Source organism: Mustela nigripes, chromosome 5, assembly GCF_022355385.1.
Source record: "Mustela nigripes isolate SB6536 chromosome 5, MUSNIG.SB6536, whole genome shotgun sequence".
NCBI classification, from domain to species: Eukaryota; Metazoa; Chordata; class Mammalia; order Carnivora; family Mustelidae; genus Mustela; species Mustela nigripes.
In genome coordinates this window covers 64,628,522-64,648,678 of record NC_081561.1, presented here as the reverse complement: position 1 = coordinate 64,648,678, position 20,157 = coordinate 64,628,522, and the positions used below count along the sequence as shown (strand labels likewise).

At 38.0% G+C, this 20,157-nt stretch overlaps 1 protein-coding gene across 1 annotated transcript in view; it reads left to right on the top strand.

Annotated features, from left to right (window-relative positions):
• The window catches only part of DNAH8 (dynein axonemal heavy chain 8), a 367,659-nt gene that overhangs the window by 85,944 nt on the left and 261,558 nt on the right, over positions 1-20,157 (top strand). The window contains exons 19-24 of the mRNA XM_059400544.1: positions 222-302; positions 721-837; positions 1,657-1,776; positions 9,396-9,531; positions 10,919-11,034; positions 15,049-15,155. Of these exons, the coding sequence (XP_059256527.1) occupies positions 222-302; positions 721-837; positions 1,657-1,776; positions 9,396-9,531; positions 10,919-11,034; positions 15,049-15,155 (677 nt within the window). The remainder of the gene's footprint in view (positions 1-221; positions 303-720; positions 838-1,656; positions 1,777-9,395; positions 9,532-10,918; positions 11,035-15,048; positions 15,156-20,157) is intronic.

Genomic DNA, 20,157 nt, shown 5'->3' with positions numbered 1-20,157 from the left:
GCAACACTAGAAAGTTTCACTGACTTGCTGTTTAAAGGATATGTTAAGGTAATTTACAGGGGAAGAAAAAGTATGATAAATTAATCTAAATTTAGGCGAGCAGCCTTAATCTTGGCAGGACTATGAGGAAAAAGGTATAATGAAACCTTCCTGGTATGGATGAAAATATGACTTGCTTTACAATAAATTAAAATCACACATACCATTTTGACTTTCAACAGGGTCTTCTGCAGTATTATGAAGACTTATGTCAGGAAGTGCCTTCGGTGTTTGTCAATCTGATGACCCCTAAAATGAAAAAGGTTGGTAATGCTGAAGGTTTATATTATTTCCCTGTTGTTTAAAATTAGATCCACGTTCTACAGATTATGGATTTTAGAACATCTATTCTTGCCTGGATCTTCTGTCTTTCTAGTTCAACATCATAGCTCTATTTTTCCTATAGAGTGATTTCTTGTCAACAAGTTTTGTTGCCTTTGAAAAACAACTAAATCTCAATAATGAGCACTTTCTAAGAATCCATGATTCTTCATGGACAACCAAAGATGATTAAAAAGCAAAGTCACCTTTACCAGGTATAGTGGAGGGAAATATAATTAAGGAAATATAACATATGATAATTCCAGGTAATAAAAAAAAGCTTTTTTTTTTTTTCTTTTTGTAAACGCAGATATTCCTGCTAATCATGGAAGCTGCTACTTTTTTTTCTTCTTTTCCTAGGTGGAATCTGTGTTGAGACAAGGGCTCACAATATTAACATGGTCGTCTTTAACACTGGAAACCTTCTTTAAGGAGGTTGACTCAGTTTTGAATATGTTCAATCAACTTTTAAAGAAGGTATGACACATACATTTTAAAAAACTACATACATTCATACTCAGGCTATAAGGAATAGTTTGCTTACGTATGAAAGCTAAAGGGTGTGACTTTTAACAAGAAGGACTCCTAAAGTCAAAAAAATAATGCTTTATGTTTCTCTTGCTGCTTTGGGACCTTTTCATTTAGGGTTGCCTTGTTTTTATCTCTGAATTACTTGCTTTCAATTTGTTAAAATGGCGGTTCTTCTCCACTGTGCAGTTTAGAAAATGGGATGATGGTAGACTGTGGAAAATGGCAGAATAGAATGCTTAAATATTAATATTAATACAGCTACTATTAGTTAGTTGAGGCATTCATCTAACTGGAGACTGCCTATTGATTTCTGACATCTTTGCTATGTAGATTATGCATGCCTATTAGATGTGCTATCTGTGAGGGCAGCCTGGTATAACAGACAAAACTTGGAGGTTTGGGAGTCCGCTAAACCTAGCTACGGCGATCTGCCTTTTGCTATGTATGTGTTCCTTGCCAGGTTACTTTACTTATCTGAACCTTTGTTTCTTTAGCTATATAAATTGGATAGTAAGTGAGTCATGGACCAGAGTAAGGATTAAAAGAGATAACACATAGGAGATTATGGTTCATGATGCTTGCTTGCTGTATAAAACTTTATTTCCATTTTAAGCCTTCTTTGCAGATGTACTCTTAAAATTTCTACTAAATTGTGCTTGGCTCAAGGCCCAAGTTTCTAGATATAACCCTCTAAATTAGTTTATAACTCAAGTACATTTGGATGAAAGAAGAGTTTTCCTCTACATTTATTTTTCTTGTTGGTAGATCAGTGACTTGTGTGAAATGCATATTGATACGGTTCTAAAGGAGATAGCCAAAACTGTGTTAATTTCCCTGCCCGAAGGGGGTGCTACCAAAGTAGAAGACATGTTGACGCTCAATGAGGTATGCATTTATCTATTATGTTTTAATCATAGAAATCCTGGCTCATAAACCTAACATGGAAAACCTAACAGTGGAATTCTCTATCAGTAGCATATAGACGTCCTAGCTTTTTTGGAGAGCCTCAGATCCAAAGATTCAACATGGCTTCAATAGCTCAAACTCACGGCCACACCCTAGACTGATCTTTCTAATATCCTCAACCTCAGGCTGGAGTTTCCTGGGTTTCTAGCAGTGGTTCACTCTTCTTCCTTTGATGGGTGACCTCAAGTGCCTCTTGGTTTTATTTGCTACAGACTTTCCCTTAAGCCACTCACAGAAATCTGCAAGTCATCTGGAATCATTTCCTGCCTCCCATTTCTAAATTCAGTCAGTCTTCAGAAATAGTGAGGTTTTTGCCTTTGACTCCAAGTTTACTTGAATTGCCTCTTCTTTTCCATACTTACTACCCTTTCCTATGTTGGGCCCTTAAGGTTCATTCTGAGTTTAGCAACTGATATTATGATCTAACTGGTCTCTCTGCCTCCATATTTGCCCCTGTCATATCCATTCTCCACATTGCCACTCATGATCTTAAATCCTTCAAGAGCAGTTTCATCCGGTGTCTAGAGGACAAAACCCAACCTCCTCAGCATCACAATATACTGAAATTCTTTGAGTACATATTTATGTTCCATTGACAGGAACCCTGTCTAATCATTTTTGAGGCCTGGCACATAGAAGTCTCTTAGAAATTCTTACTTTATGTCTTGAACCAGATTCTTCTTTCTTTCTTGCCTGCTGTGTGCTTCAACTACACTCACCCTGCTGGTTTGGCTCACCTTGCTCGTGTCAACCAAAGGTAGCTCTATCTCAAGGGGTCCAATCCTGCCCATGGCATACAGGAATGTTTGCTCCTTTTTCTATGGAAATGCAGACTCCTCTTGCCTTTAGGGGTTTGGACAGCCAGCTGGCCTCTTGCCTTAGGACAACTTAGGCATAGGTCAACTCCTCTATCCCCCAATTCTAGAGGACATGGGTCAAGGTCAAGGTCTCCAAGTGGTCCCTTTGGTATACCCTACACTTATTTCTACCTGATCTTTACCAATGATCATACTTCCTTTCTATAATCTCAAGATGGGCAAAGGTCTGATGACTGCCTCCTCTGCTACCATTTAAGAACTGCCTTCTGCATAAACTGTAGGATCTTAATGTCATTTGTTCTCAGCACTGGGGCTTTGGCTATAACAGGGACAACACAAAATGGCCCATTTTTATATCTTGTTCTTGGAGCATGCAAGTTTAAAATGATCATGTCTTCCTGACCATTTGTTCCTTCTATCACTGTTAAGCTTTTAATCTTTGAAGACTATTTTATTTGTCATTATTATAGCTACACCAGACTTCTTTGGTTATTATGTTCCAGATATATCTTTCTCTAGTCTGTTTTTTCCAACCATTCTGGGTTCTCCTATTTTAGGTTTTTTTCTTCTAAAGAACATTTAGCTGGATTTTTTTTGTAACCTACTGTGAAAAATCTGTCTTTTTTTTTTTTTTGCAAGTTACTATATAAATTTAATGCACTTGCAGTTAGAATTCCTATACATTTATTTGTTAAATTGCATTAAACTCTATTATTTTAAAATGATAAATAATGAAGAATAGGTAATAAAAATTTTATTAAAGCCACTGTAATCAAATCAATATGGCATTAACATAAAAATATATAATTTAGAGGAACAAAGTAAAGACTCTAGGAGAAAAAGAGCACAATAAGGTAATATTTTAGTTCAGTGGGGAAAATGATGGATTAATTAAATGGTGCTAGCACTGTTTCTCAGGAAGAAAATATGATTAGGTACCTCTCTTTTTTAATTGTTGAAATATACTTGACATACAATGTTAAATTAGTTTCAGGTGTACAACACAGCGATCTGACAATTCTGTACATTACTCAGTGCTCACCACAATAAGCATAGTCACCACCTGTCACCGTACAGTATTACAATATTATTGACTATATTCTTTATCCTGTACTTTACATCTCTCTGATGGATTTACAGCTAGAGGTTTGTACCTCTTAATTCTCATCACCTATTTTATCCATCTCTCCACCCTCATCCCCTCTGGCAACCACCAGTTTTGTTTTCTGTATTTATCAGTCTGTTTCTGTTTTTTTTGTTGTTGTTGTTTTTGTCTGTTTGTTCATTTGATCTTTTGTTTTGTTTCTATCCAAGTTGTTATAAATGGAAAGATCTCATTCTCTTTTATGGTGGGAAAATATTCCATTGTTTCTACATATCACATCTTTATCCATTCATCTATTGGTGGACACTTGGGCTGCTTCCATAATTTGGCTATTATAAATAATGCTGCAGTAAACATAGGGCTGCATCGATTCCTTTGAATTAATGTTGGTTTTTTTTTCTTTTTTCTCTTTTTTGTGTAAATACCCTGTATTGTGACTACTGGATCATAGAGTAGATCTATTTTTAACTTTTTGAGGAACTTCCATACTGTTTTCCAGCACAGTATGGCTGTGCCAGTTTGCATCCCTATCTATAATACAAAAGGGTTCCTTTGCCTCCACATCCTCGCCCAACACTTGTTTCTTGTGTTTTTTATTTTAGCCATTCTGACAGGGGTAAGGTGGTGTCTTATAATTTTGATTTGTATTTCCCTGATCGGGGACATTGAACATCTTTCCATATGTCTCTTGGCCATTTGTATGTCTTTTTGGGAAATGTCTTTTTGGCGTTAAATTTTTTCCATCTTCATTAAGTGGAATCCTTCAGGCTGGCTTCTATATTTTTTTATATGACTCCGGTAGTCTTTGAAAGCTCCCTTGCTTTCTGGAACTATAGGGTATCACGGGCTTATCTTGTACATTTCCTGTCCCAGATCTGGGATCACCCATTTCTCCAGTCAGCCTTCATTCCTTTCCACATTACCAGTACAAAATAGTATATGGAGATCACAATTTGGGTCTTAGGAAAGGCACTCAATTTTAAACTTTTGGCTATTCCTTATAGTATTATTTCTGTATCTCCCAAGTAGTATATCTGGGGTGCTGCTTCTTGAATTGACAAATTTGCACATTATTTGCTTCCTGCTTTAATAAGTGAGCCCTATCCTCTATCAATCCTCCCTTGTTTTCTCAATATAGTTATAAAATAATTTTTAGTTAAACAATAATGGTAAATAGCAACACTTAATTATGCCCATACAAATATTAGTCAATGCAGAACCATATATTGTACATGTAATGTATTTTTTCTTAAACAACTTTTCTGTTTTGCTTGGGGTTTCTCATTGTTTCTGTTTTCACACGTTCTTTCAAATACACAATTATATCGGACTCCCAGTTTTCCCCCCAAGAGACTTCCTCTCAGAGCCCTCTGACTACCCGTTTTTAACCCGGGTTGATTAGTCTCTAGGTCAGCTGCAAAATTATTAACCTGGAACTCTCACTGTCTGCTCTGTTTCTTGAATTCTGTATTATTCTAGGAGGGACTGCCCTTCAGATGCTGAAAAGGCCTTTTCTGAGCAAATGAAATTTTCCAAAGAAAAAGTCTACTGCTTCCTGCCCCAGGGGGGTGGAGGGGGTAATTTCCTGCCTGTCATTTTCTTCTCACTCATTCTAGAATCTGACTCTATGCACTTCACACCAGGCCTTACTTAGAAACAAGCAGAATACAAAGGAACAGGAAATATCTCTATCAGTATCCTTTTTGTCCCATTTACAATGATAATCATTTTCTATTGATATATACCTATAACTGTTGTGGGAGAAAAACTCACACTACCAGATAGAATTTACTTTGCACACACTAATGAAGAAATTTTATATGCATAGAAAGAGAAACCGATCACACAAATCAGGGAAATTAGAATAAAGTGTGACCGAGTTTGAAGGTGGTGATTGCATTGATATCCTACCAGCAGATGCTATTACTATTAGATAAGTGATAAGTTAAGATACAAAAGCTGGAATTTTGAAGAGCGCTTTGCCAATCAATATGTGCCAGTCACTTGCATCAGACGGATCCAAGGTCTAGTAATATAAACCTGTCATCAGGTGGGCCTTTATAATGAAGGCAGAGTAAGATTTATAATGACAGGGCAAGTCTGGTAATATTCTGGACAGAAATAGTTTTGGAAACACACATACAATACACATACTGCTAATTTTGGTGGGAGGTTTGTGTGGGCCAACCGGGGGTTTCAAACCATATTTCAGACCGGCGATATTTGCAGTCTGGGATGTGGTCCTTGACTTGGAGCATCTAACTGTGGTTTTAGGGGAGATTATGTTCTTTTAAAAAAAAAAAACTATCATCACCGGCTTCACTCTGGATCCTTTGCTCCATGCTGCTGAGCCTGGGACTCAGCAAAGTGCATTTATCCTTGGCCACCTGGCTTCCTTTTAGACTTTGCCGATAGCGGTGATAGAAGGAGGGCGGAGGAGAAAGAAGAGACTTACCCTTTCCGGCTTTTCTTTCTGTTCCCAATATAGTCAGACAACCTCTCTTGGCTGGCAGTGACAGTCAGTCCTAGGTCCTAGCTTTTTCTAGTCCTTCCAGAACTCACCTCTCTGGCTTCTCAGATGTACCAGCCCCACAAGGCCCCGCCCTGAGGCAGGAGCACCGGCTGGGCAGCTCCCTTACTTCCCAGCTCCAGGTTCTAGAAACTCCAGCCTCTTGCCTTTGCTTTTCCAGGTTCGGGAGCTGCTTCCTGCAGTAACTCTCCATGTGACTTTTGTGTCTCTTTTTGCCTATTTGAGTCCTTTAACAGTTGTTTAATCACTTCTCTATATTACGTTCTCTCATTCTGTCGGGTAGAATAGCTGGTGCGGCATCTGTTTTCCTGACTGAACCCTGACTGACATATCTGTATCTCGATAGGTACACAAAGGGAATAGAAAATCAGGGAAATGTGATCCAAGTTATGATAGGAAGACTGGTAAATACATCAAAGGGTATTAAAAGTTATTTCAACCAAATCAGCTTGGCTCCATGGAGACAGAAAGTCGATTGGTGGCTGCCAGCTCTGTGAAGATGGGTGAACGAGGAGGGACTGCTAATGGGTCTGAGAATTCTTTTGGGGGGAGATGAAAATACTCTGGAAATAGCAGTGATGGTTGCACAGCTCTGTGAATATACTAAAAACCAATGAATTGTATACTCTACAAGGATAATCTTTGTGGTATTGTGTTGTGAATTGTATCTCATTTTAAAAAAATAAAAAAGAAAGAAAATTAGTTTGACGGTTTTCCAGTCTGTCCCTGGACTGCCCTTCAGTTCAGGCTGCTCTTCACTGAGTTCTGAGAAGCCTCATGGAGGAAGTTCCAAACTCTTTTCAAAGTCTCGGTCCTCCAGATGGGCCCCAAATCCCACTGTTTTCTTTGTTTTTTTCTAAATTTTTTATTTACTTATTTGACAGACAGAGATCACAAGTAGGCAGAGAAGCAGGCAGAGACAGAGAGGAGGAAGCAGGCTCCCCGCTGAGCAGAGAGCCCGATGTGGGGCTCGATCCCAGCACCCTGAGATCATGACCCGAGCCGAAGGCAGAAGCTTAACCCACTGAGCCACCCAGGCGCCCCCAGATCTCACTCTTTCTTGCCCTCTTGGCAGCCTTCCTCCCACAGTCTTCTTTCCTCTCTTCTCTATCTTCACTTTTCCCCTCCACCGGACCCCTCCTTCTAGCAGTCTAATACGTTCTCTTGTCTTTTCCTTGTCAACAAACAAAAACCTTCGCACACTTCCCTTCATTTCTCATTCACAGCCCAACTTCCCATGCGTGCTGCCTTCACTGTCCCATCTTTCACTTCCCATCTCCTTTTGTGTTCCCCAGTTCCTGGCTCAGATTATTTCTGGCACGAATTAATATTTTTAATACCTTTATGGAGATACATGATTCACACAACATAACAACATACTCATTTAAAGTATACAGCCCAGTGGTTTTAGTGTATTTACAGAGTTGGGCAACCATCATCACAGTTTTATAACATCTTTCATCTCAACCCTTCCAGCCCTGGGCGACCAATAATCTGGGTTCTGCCTCTTCAGAGTTGTTTGTTTTCCCTGCTCATCTAACATGGCTCTCACCACTGTCATTCCAGTGTTAACCACTGTGTTGAATTAATCAGAAGGGCTAGAATGAATAAGTCTTCCCAGTTGGGAAGAGCTGGCGCGGTGGGGAGGGCATTGGAGAATATCTCCAGGTCGGAGGAGGAACAACACCACTTCTTCTGAGACTGAGAAAAGAAGAGGGTGGGTTCAGATACACACAAAGTGGAATAAATGAGAGAGAGAGAGAGATAGACTTCGAAGTAGCTCTCTCAATCCAGTAGTCAAAAAAGGAACATGCAAAGGCAGTGCATGAGAGATATGGGACTTTCTGAGTCTTGTCTGTATGGAGGTTTTTGCTTAGACAGGCTCAGATCCCCTTGCAGAAATGAGTTTGAAAGCCTGTGTCGGCTGCTCCCTTTTATTTTCCTCTTCCCTAAAAGGTATGGACATCATAGACATGTTAAAAGACCTGTTCAACCTCATAGGCCAGTTTTCTTTTCTGAATTTAATTAGTTCTTAATTTCTTCCCAAAACCTATTAGAAAAGTTCAGAAAGGCAAAGTCCTGGGTTTAAAATCAGGCAACACTGGTTTCAAACTCCTGCGTTGTCCAGTTGCTATGTGACCCTGGACAAGTTGCTGGTTCTTTGAGCCTCGGTTTTCTCATCTATGAAATGGGGACAATGATATTACCTATCCCAAGTGGTTGTCATTTAATTAAATGGGCTATTACATGGGAAGCTCTTAAATAGATGCCTGGCATAAATGAGCCTCGTGCTCACTTTAAAACCTTATTTTGTTTGAATCTCAAAGCAACTCTTTGGATTGTCCTTTTTTGAAACCACTTCTCATTTTCAATGTTTGACATCCTTATCTCTCTTGTTCTTCAGCTTTCTAAAAAAATTGTTGTTTTTATTTCTTTCTTTGTTTTGTTTTTGTTTTTGTTTTTTAAGTAAACTCTATATTCAACATGGAACTTGAACTCATGATCCCAAGGTTAAGAGTCTGTTCTACCTAATGAGCCAGCCAGGTGCCAGTCATCATTAAATGTGAATGTAGATGTTTACGGGTGATTGAGTCAGATAAAAGTCAAAGACTTTGAGTTTTTCTTTTTCTCTCTTCCTTTTCTTTACTTGGACCTTAGCAGCTATGCCTTTAGCCATTGACAGTTTTGGATCTAAAACATTATGCTACTGGCAACTATCTCTAGTCATTTTTCTTTTCTTCTTCTTCTTCTTTTTTTTTTCTTCAAGATTTTATTTATTTACTTGACACAGAGAGAGTGAGCAAAAGAAAGAGTAACAGAGAGCAAGCACAAGCAGGGGGAACAGCAGGCAGGGGAGTAGCAGGCTCCCTACTGAGCAAGGAGCCTGCCGTGGGGCTCAATCCCAGGACCCTGGGATCATGACCTGAGCTGAAGGCAACCACTTAACCAACTGAGCCACCCAGGCACCCCTCTCTAGTCATTTTCAAGTGATGTTAATTATACTTTTAGAGATTAAAGTTATATTAATAGATTTTACAGTATTTTTAAGCATCTGTAAATTAATAGTCATTGCCTTATTTAATAGACATACACAAAAGAATGGGCTGATGTTCTAAACCACAAAAGTAAGCATGTGGAAGAAGCTGTCAAAGAACTTATATTAATATTTGAAAATATTTATGAAGTTAAGTACAGTGGGAAAACAGCAAAACCACTACCAGGTAATTTTGCTTCCTAGTTACAGTGTTTGAGTTATGATAGTATAATCACAAGAGTGATGGATATGTTCTCAAGCAGGTGCCTTCTGCTTAGCAGGTACCCAAATTCCAGACTCCCTGAAGGAAAACGTGTTCAGCATACACTATACCATTTGCACAAACTACTTAGGCATACGGCGCCCTTATATCAACTAGAGAATGGTGGGAATCAGATGCCAACCAAGGACCAATGTTGCAAACAAATCTTAGGCCTGCTATGTTAATCTCTCTCTTTTTTCTTTTAGCACACCATGCTAAAATGTCTGGAGACATTTTTGGTTGTCATATAGCAGAGGTGCTGCTACTGGCATCTAGTGGGTAAAGCTCAGGGATGCTACTGAACATTCTTTAGTGCACAGAACAGCCTTCAATAACCAAGAATGTCAGTAGGGCTAAGACTAAGAGCTTAAATAACTATCCACAACCTTGGAACTAGAGGGTATTATGCTAAGTGAAATAAGTCAATCAGAGAAAGACAATTGTCATATGATCTCACTGATATGTGGAATTTAAGAAAGAAAGCAGAGGATCATAGGGGAAGGGAGGGGAAAAACAAAATAAGACAAAATCAGAGAGGGAGAAAAACTGCTAGAGACTCTTAATCATAGGAAACTAATTGAGGGTTGCTGGAGGGGAGAGGGATGGGGAATGGGGTAACTGGGTGATGGACATTAAGGAGGGCATGTGATCACTGAGCTCTGCCTCTGAAACTAATAATAACTATATGTTAATTAATTAAATTTAAATTTAAAAAGTAAGTATCCATGGCCTGTCTTATTTCTCTTAGAGGTTTTCCTACTTAGTTTAATTAGCTTTCTTCAGAAGTGTCAAAAACTCCAATTAGCTCATTAAGTTAAAATGCTCAAAAGATAAACACATATTTTATTTTTAATTTTTATTTATTTGACAGAGAGAGAGAGAGCACAAGCAGGGGGAGTAGCAGAGGGAGAAGGAAGAAAAGACTCCCCACTGAGCAGGGAGCTCTATGTGGGCTTGATCCCAGGACCCCGAGATGACTTGATCTGAAGGCAGACGCTTAACACTTTGAGCTACCTAGGTGCCCCAACACATATTTTGGAAAGATAATATATAAAGCCCACTTAAAATCTTTCTTAATTCTGTATACTAAGAAGGAGTATATTTAAAGAGTATTTCTTAGTAGAATTGCGATTCTATTGAGATGGGTGATTTAAATTGAATTCAAAGATGATTCCTACTGAAACAAGTCTTAAGCTTTTAGATTAAAAACTTTTAAGGAAGAGGTTTCCTAAGAAGATTTGGGTATGTGGAATAAACTAAATGCTCAACATTAAATGTTATACATATATACATTTTTGTTTTTTATCTGTAGAACAGAGGAAACATGTTGTTTTTGGAAGTGAAACAGAAGAGGGTGAAAGCACTGATTATGAGGCTAATATCATTCCTGAGGTTGATGTTAATGATAAAGAAGATGAATTTAAGAAGGTATTTATTATGACATGACTTCATGCAGTTTAGCTGAATTATGACTCCTTGGGCCATAGATGACACCAAATGATGCTTCCTCTAGGCAGTTCTGCACCCAACCTGTATGGACTTATAACCAACCTGGATTTATAACGAAATCTAGAAAATGTAATTTTTGATTCTACACTGTAGGATCTTGCAAGATCTAGCCATCCTTCTTGTTTTCCCCAACACCATCAACTTTTAAAGTGATTCATCAATACAATTTATAAACTCATCTCCCTGTATTGTGATTGGCTGTGTTTTCTTATACAGTAAATGTCATACTCCTGGGGCTGTAGTGCTAGTCCATCCAACCCAAGAGTGGAGAACTCTGTTTTTAGTTACTGTGTTTTATTGAGTTACCTAACTTGCAAGGCCAAATTTTGATTCACTTGGGCCCAAGGATCTGCATTTTTTACTAGCATCCCTGGGATAACCTGTGGACTCCCCTCCAGGAGAAATCCAGTGTGGGCAGATTTTCATGTGTTGAGATGTGTTGAGAATGAAGGTTGACAAGGACATATGGGGTTTCTTGTTCCTTTTTAGGCCTCACCCTTGTGATCATGCACAATTCTGAATGCCACTCCCACATTTGTGCTAATTCCTACTTTCTCCTCCTCCTGCCAGTTTTCTTTTAATCCCTTATCTTCTTTTACTTCTTCTTCTATTTTACACACTTCTATACCTCTAACGAACACTGTAATACAGTTTTGGAAATAATCAGCACACATCTGATCCACTTTCACCTTCTTGCTCAAGGAGGTTATCACCAGTGGATAGAAAAGCCCTTCTCCACCACTGAGACTAGATTTTAGCTGTAGATTCCTTCTCAGTACCGTGCTTCAGGTGGCCGTCATCAAGTGGCAGGAGGCAGCAGGAGAGAGGAAATGTACGCCCCTGCTAGCGGTTCTCCTCTTCCAATTCCCATTGAAACTGGCTGGGGTCCTTAGACCAAGGCTGATGATCATCAGAGTCTCTTGAATTGGGGGATCACTTGGAGCTGCATGAGTGCCATCACCCCTCAAATCCATCATCCTCCACATTGCTGCCAGAATGGTCTCTCTAACGTAAAAATCGGACTATGTCATGCCTGTGTTTTAGCCTGGTAATTCACCAGCACTGATCCTATTCCTCTTTGCTCAGGCCTGATAACTCTGCCTTCTTTTTTTTTTTTTTTTTTTTTAAGATTTTTTTTATTTATTTGACAGAGAGGGATCACAAGTAGGCAGAGAGGCAGGCAGAGAGAGAGGAGGAAGCAGGCTCCCTGCTGAGCAGAGAGCCCGATGTGGGACTCGATCCCAGCACCCTGAGATCATGACCTGAGCCGAAGGCAGCGGCTTAACCCACTGAGCCACCCAGGCGCCCCGATAACTCTGCCTTCTGACCCAACTCAAACTGGCTGGTCCACCCTATCCCAGAGGACGTAGAAGGGTGTAGAAGCAGAGAGGAACACAGAAGCTGAGAGGAACAGAGCCTGGGCCTGGAGCTGTGACTCACTGTGCTAGCAAGACATGGTGCCCAGATCCCTGCCCAGGCTCAGTATTTGTTCTGTACTCTAACCAATAAACTTGGCAACACCTTTAGAGGGGGGAAAGAAGGGCTTAGAAAGGGGGCAAACCATGGTCCCCGGGTGGTGGAAATTTCATTCCATATATTTTGGTGTTGTACATTTTAATTTTTTTAAAGATTTTATTTATTTATTTGAGAGAGAGAATGAGAGAGAGTGAGCACAAGCAGATTCCCCACTGAGCAGGGAGCCTGAGGTGGGGCTCGATCCTGGGACTCCAGGATCATGACCTGAGCTGAAGGCAGATGCTTGACCTGGGTGCCTTTGTTGCCACCTTTAGAGAGGCAGGTTCTCACCCTGCCACTTGCACTAAGTTCCCTGGATCTGAAGTTTTGTGAGGAGAGGTCTTGAATGGTCCCTAACATTGGGGCATGTGACTGCTAGTATATCATTTACAGATGCTTTCAGTTTTTTCCTTTAGATCTGTTAATATTTGCTTTATATATTTTGATGCTCCTGTTGGGTGCATCTACATTCATAAATGTCCTATCTTCTTGCTGGGTTGACTCCTTTTATCATTAAGTAATGCCATTCTTTGTCTTTTTATACAGTCTTTGTTTTCAAGTATGTTTTGTCTGATCTGAGTAGGTACTTCAGCTTTATTTTCATTTCCACTGCATGAAAGATCTTTTTCCGTCCTTTAACTTCCATTCTGTGTGTGAATTACTTCTGAAATGAGTCTCCTATAGGCAGCATATAGATTGGTCTTATTTCTTTATCCATTCAGCTACTTTGTGTCTTTTGTTTGGAGAATTTAGTCCTTTTCATTTCAAGTAAGTGTTGATAAGTATATAATTATTGCCATTTTGTTCATTGCTTTCTGGCTATTTTTGTTTTCTATTTGTTCCTTTCTTCTCTTGTAATATGATGACTTTGTTTACTGTTATATTTAGATTCCTTTCTTGTTTTCTTCTGTGTATTAAGTAAAAGTTTTTACTTTGTGGTTACTCTGAGGGTCACATAAAATACCCCATTTAAATAGCAGTCTTTTTAAAATTGATAGCAACTCAATTTAAACATATTTTAAAACTTTATTTTTTCTTCCCCACCTCTAGTTTTTATAATTTGGGTGATACACTTTATATCTTTTTATTTTATACTTCCTTTAACTATTAAAATTTTAGCTAATTTTACTACTTTTATCTTTTAACTTTCATGCTTGCTTTATAAGTCATTGGTTCACTACCTTTGTCATATATTTACTTTTTCCAGTGAGGCTTTACTTTCATATGTTTTGTTATTATTAATTAGTGCCAGTAATTTTTTTATCATAAAGAAATCCCTTTAACAATTCTTTAGGGCCAGTGTAGGTGATGGACTTCTTTAGCTTTTGCTTATCTGGAAAGCTATGAATCTCTCCTTAAATTTTAAATGATAATCTTGCCACTTGTCACATAGAGAATTCTTGTTTGGAAGGTTTTTTTTGTTTTGTTTTGCTTTGTTTTGTTTTTGTTTTTTTCTCTTTCAGCACTTTGAATGTGCCATACTACTTCCTTCTGGCCTATAAAGTTTCTGCTGAAAAATTTGTTGATTGTCTTATGGGGTTTCCCCTTGTATGTGAAACATTGTTTTTCTCTTCTCGCTTGTAGGATTATCTCTTAAATTATCCTTAAATTTTATCATTTTAATTACAATGTGTCTGGGTGTGGATCTCTTTGGATTCATCTTAGTTGGAACTCTGGGTTTTGTGCATGTGGATGCCTGATTCCTTCTTCAGACTAGGCAAGTTTTTAGCCTTTATTTCTTTAAGTCATTTTTCTGGCTCTTTTTCTCTCTCTTTTCTCCTTCTTGGTTCCCTATAAGCACTTTTACTACTTCATGTTAAAGGTACCTTAAGATATTTTCACTTTCTTAATTCTGTTTTCATTTTGCTGCTTTGTCTGGGTGAGTTCCATTACTTTGTCTTCCAGCTCACTGATTTTTGTCCTTTTACTTCACTCAGCCTGCTGTTGAACCCCTCTAGTGTATTTTTCAGTTCAGTTATAACTTATCTTTGGTTCTTTCTTTCTTTCTTTCTTTCTTTTTTAAGATTGTATTTATTTATTTGAGAGAGAGAGAGAGCATGAGCAGGGGGAGAAGAAGGCAGAGGGAGAAGGAGGCAGAGGGATAGGGGGAAGCAGGCTCTCCACTGAGCAAGGAGACTGATGTGAGGCTCAATCCCTGGACCCTGGCATCATGACCTGAGCCAAAGGCAGATGGTTAACTGACTGAGTCACCCAAGTGTCCCTCTTCAGTACTTTCTTGTATTTTCTCTCTTTATTGAAGTTCTCCTTACTGTGTTCATCCTTCTCTCAGTGGTGGGTAGGCCTGGCACTCAGTCTGACTGTAGAACACGTCTGTTACTGCTCTGATACATTGGTGGGTGGGGAAGTTTGCTATGCCACCATTTTGAACCCAACTCTCAATATGATTTTTTGTTACAGGAATGTAAAGAGGTCTATGCTTTTTTCTCTCATCAATTACTAGACAGTCTTCAAAAAGCGACACGGTTATCTTTGGACACAATGAAAAGAAGAATATTTGTTTCAAGGCAAGTAGAAAATAAGCTAAGGTCTGGCAATACTATCATAACATAATACTAATAGTACCTCTTATTTTTATTACTTTAAAAATATTAAAATTTAAAATATCACATTTATGAAAAGACTGTATGAAAATATGTGTGTGATACTTCAAGAACAGTGATCAAATGAACAACCATGTTTCTGGCACCCAGGCTAAGACAAAGAACATTGGACATTATCAATCCCTTTACCAGTCCTTTCTCTGCTCACCCAAAGGTAACCACTATCCAAATTCATGTTGATTATTGTCTTGGTTTTCCTTACACCTTACCATATGTTTGTATCCCTAATCAATGTATCATTTAGTTTTTCCTGTATCTGAACTGTGTTCAGTATTGTGTTTTTGGGATTCATCTATGTTGATATACTTTATTATACACAACCTGTTTATTCTACTGGTGATGATCATTTGGGTTGTTTTCAGTTCAAGCTATTCTGAATAAAGCCTTTATGAATATTTTTTTACCTGTCTTCCTGCTACACTTGCTACAAATGGAAGTGTTGGTCCTGAGGTATGTGCATACCTCACTTTACCATGTGATGTCCAACATGAGAGTCCCCAGGGTTCTTCATTCTTGCACACAGTTGTTGTTAAACTAAAAAATTCTTGCTAGCAAAGGGGTGTGAAGTTGTATCTCACTGCGATTTAAATGATCATTTTCTTGGTTAATAATGAGCTTGAACATGTTTATGAGCCATTTGTGCCTTCTTTCCCTTGAAATTTATGTTCTTTTCTTTCTCTTATCTCAAGTGGCTTCTCTTTCTTCCCTTTTTTCCTTCCTTCATTTCTTTCTTTTTTGCCCATTTTTCTGTTGTATTGGACTTATTCATGGATGTTTTCAGTATTTTGCTTTGTTGATGATAATATAGCAGATATCTTCTCCCTCCTGTGCCTCTCTTTTCATTCTTTTTATGGTATCTTTTACTCAGTTTAGAGTATTCAAGTTTATCAATATTTTCTTTAAAAAATTCAAATTCATTTATCTTTTTCTTGTGGTTTTTATGTCTTTAAAAAAAATCATTCCTTACCTCATAATGTCTTCTAAAATTTTATACTATTGTCTTTATATTTAGGTATTTAATCCACATGGTATTGATTTTTGTGTTTAATATGAGGTAGGAGATCAATATATTTTTTCACATGGTTAATTAATTGAGCAAATGAAAGTTGTTGAAAATATTACTTTTCTCTTTGAGAGATTTATTTATTTATTTAAAGACTTCATTTATTTGGAGGAGAGAGAGAGATGGTGAGAGAGCACAAGCAGGGAGAGGGACAGAGGGAGACAGAGAAACAGACTATCTGCTGTGGTAGAGCCTGACTTAGGGCTCGAATCCTGGGATCCTGAGATCACGACCTGAGCCAAAGGCAGGTGCTTAACTGACTGAGCCACCCAGTAGCCCCAAGAGAGTTATTTAAATGACATTGAATCTCTAGATCAACTTGGGAGAATTAGCATCCTTACAGTATTGAGTCTTCCATTCAGAATTATGGATTACCTCTCCATTTAAGTCTTCTTTACTATTTCTCAATGATGTTTTATATTTGTCTGTGTAAAAGTCTTGCACATTTTTCTTAGATTTATTCATTGACTATTCATGAATTTATTAAAATTAAATAAACCAAATTTATTTAAGTTAATTATTATTAATATTGATCATTTAATTATTAAGATTTAAATAAATTTAATTTAATTTATTTAAATTAATTTAAATAAATCAATCACACTGTTATAATCTCCTAATGTGTTGTGAACACATTGGCAAATTTACAAATTTTCCTTCTCTTTTGATCAGTTCTTGTTTTAAGTGCTTTAAGCCTATGCTTAAAGGTGTATAAAAAATCATAGTAGCTAAATCTGTTTAGAACACTGTATTTTTAATTTTTATTTTATTCCTTTATGTTTGTTAATCCTAACTCCTCAAATTCTTTTTTTTTTTTTTTTTTTTTTTAGATTTTATTTATTTATTTGACAGAGATCACAAGTAGGCAGAGAGGCAGGCAGAGAGAGGAAGGGAAGCAGGCTCCCTGCCAATCAGAGAGCCTGATGCGGGGCTTGATCCCAGGACCCTGGGATCATTACCTGACCCGAAGGCAGAGGCTTTAACCCACTGAGCCACCAGGCACCCCTCAAATTCTTTTTAGTCTGTTATTAATTTTCCTTTACCAGCTTTTTTTTTTTGGTATATTGCTTTTTAAGACTTTGTTTAAATCTAACTGTACAGTTTTTGTTGTATTTCTTAAAAGATTATTTTTTAAAGATGTTATTTATTTATTTGAGAGAGAGAGAATGAATGAGAGAGAGAGAGCATGAGAGGAGAGAGGTTAGTGGGAGAAGCAGACTCCCTGTGGAACAGGGACCCTGATCCGGGACTTTATCCTGGGACTCCAGGATTATGACCTGAGCCAAAGGCAATCACTTAACCAACTGAGTCACCCAGGTACCCATTCTTGATTACTTTTATTCAATCTGATTATCTCTACTTTTTTTTTTTTTTAAGATTTTATTTATTTATTTGACAGAGAGAGATCACAAACAGGCAGAGAGGCAGGCAGAGAGAGAGGAGGAAGCAGGCTCCCTGCTGAGCAGAGAGCCCGATGCAGGGCTCGATGCAGGGCTCGATGCAGGGCTCGATCCCAGGACCCTGGGATCATGACCTGAGCCGAAGGCAGCGGCTTAACCCACTGAGCCACCCAGGCGCCCCTGATTATCTCTACTTTTAAATGGAGTGTGACTTGTTTACATTTTTTGTGATTTTTTTCATGTAGCTGTACTTAATTTTTTACATTTCAGTTTGTGTCTTCTTTTAGCATCTGTTTTCTTTGGTTCATTTCATTACCTCTGTTATCTTTGGGATGGATAATATTTTCCTTCCCATATTTCAGTTTTTAAAGTAGTTATCCTTAAATTGAGAATACGTATGTCTTGCTCCAGTTTTTTTAAAAAAATACAATCTATGGTTTTTCAGTTTTCTGGTCTTATTTCTAACTACAAAAGCGTTGGCATGCTTTACTCACTGAACTGTATCTACCTTGTTATTGCTGCTTGATAGTTTCATTTTACCTTTTTTTAAACAAGAATACTGGCATATTTTATTACAATCTCCAGATTCTTCTGTATTTCTTGTATCCCACTAGTTCCTTAGTCGGGGTATATGAGGGGTAAACTCTCTTATTCTTCATTTTAAGTCTGAAAATTTCTTTCTTTTCCTTTATTTATTTATTTATTTTTGCTCTTATACTCTCATGACAGGCTGGATAAAAAAATTCTTGTTTGTCTCTTGGCATTTTGAAAGTATTTCATTTTTTTTCTTACTTATGTTGTTGCTGATATGAAGTTCACAGTAAGTTCAAGTGAAGATTGTTTTTTATCCTTGATGTTCTGTAGTTTTCTTTCCCTGTGTGGATTTGTTTTTACTTAGTCCTGCTTTGTTCTCAGTGTGCACTTTCTATTCAAGGGTGTATAGCATTCCTCATCCTGGAAAATCCTCAGCAATTTCCTCTTCAGATATTTCTTCTGGGACATTCCTTTCATTCTCTTCTGATAGAACTCCTAGCAGCTGAATGTTGAATAGATTAGCTACATGATTAATTGTTCCAACCAGGACACTCTTTTGAGTGAGGGGACACTATCCAGATGAAATGTTAGGACAGATTTAATCTGGAACTGTCCTGGGCACACTGGACATGCAGTCATCTCAAATCTTGGGGCTTTTGGTCTGTCCTCCCTGTCTCCTAACTCCTCTGTTATATGTTTTGGCTTTTTGCCTTTCTGGGCTACATTATGAGCAAGTTATTTCTCTTTCTCGTTTAAAGATGATCTCATCAATTGCATCTTAAATATCTCAATTAGTACTTGTTCATTTGCAAAATGCAAAAAATAATCACAGGATCTGCCTTACATAGTTAATGTGAGCGTGGAATGTGTTAATTCGTGGAAAATGTTTGGAAAAGTGCCTGGCATACATTAAGCATTCAATAAACATTACAAAGAACATTACAAAGACAAAGAAATTTGTCTTTTTTCTTACTTAGTCTTTATTTTTTTATGTTTTATTTTTTGTTGTGTTCAGTTAGCCATTATAGTACATAATTAGTCATTGAAGCAGGGTCAACGATTCATTAGTTAAATGTCACACTCATTGCTCATCGTAGCATGTGCCCTCCTCAATACCCTTGACCCTGTTTCTCTCTTCCCCAACTCCCCACTGAAACCTCCAGATTGTTTTTCAGTGTCCATAGTCTCACGGTTCATCTCCCTCTCTGATTTCTCCCCCTTTGGATTTCCTTCCCTTCCCTTATGGTCTCTGTGCTATTGCTTATGTTCCACATATGAATGAAACCATATGATAATTGTCTTTCTTTGTTTGACTTACTTCATTTAAAATAATCTCCTCCGGTTCCATCCGTGTCAAGGGAAATGGTGGGTATTCATCATTTCTGATGGCTGAATAATATTCCATTTTTTATATGGACCACATCTTCTTTATCCATTCATCTGTTGAAGAGCGTATCGGTTCCTTCCACAGTTTGGCTATCGTGGACATTGCTGCTATGAACATTGGGGTGCACATGCCCCTTATTTCCACTATGTTTCTATTTTGGTGGTAAATACCCAGTAGTTCAATTGTTGGGTCATAGGGTAGCTCTATTCTTAACATCTTGAGGAACCTCCATATTGTTTTCCAGACTAGCTGCATCAACTTGCATTCCTACCAATAGTGTAAGAAGGTTCCCCTTTCTCCACGTCCTTGCCAACATTTGTGTTTCCTGTCCTAATAATTTTGGCTATTCTAACTGGTGTAAGGTGGTATCTCATTGTGGTTTTGATTTATATATCCCTGATGGCTAGTGATGTTGAGCATTTTTTCATGTGTCTGTTAGCCATTTGTATGTCTGGCCTTCTGCCCAGTTTTTGCTTGGGTTATTAGTTTTTTCAGTGTTGAATTTGAGAAGTAAGTTCTTTA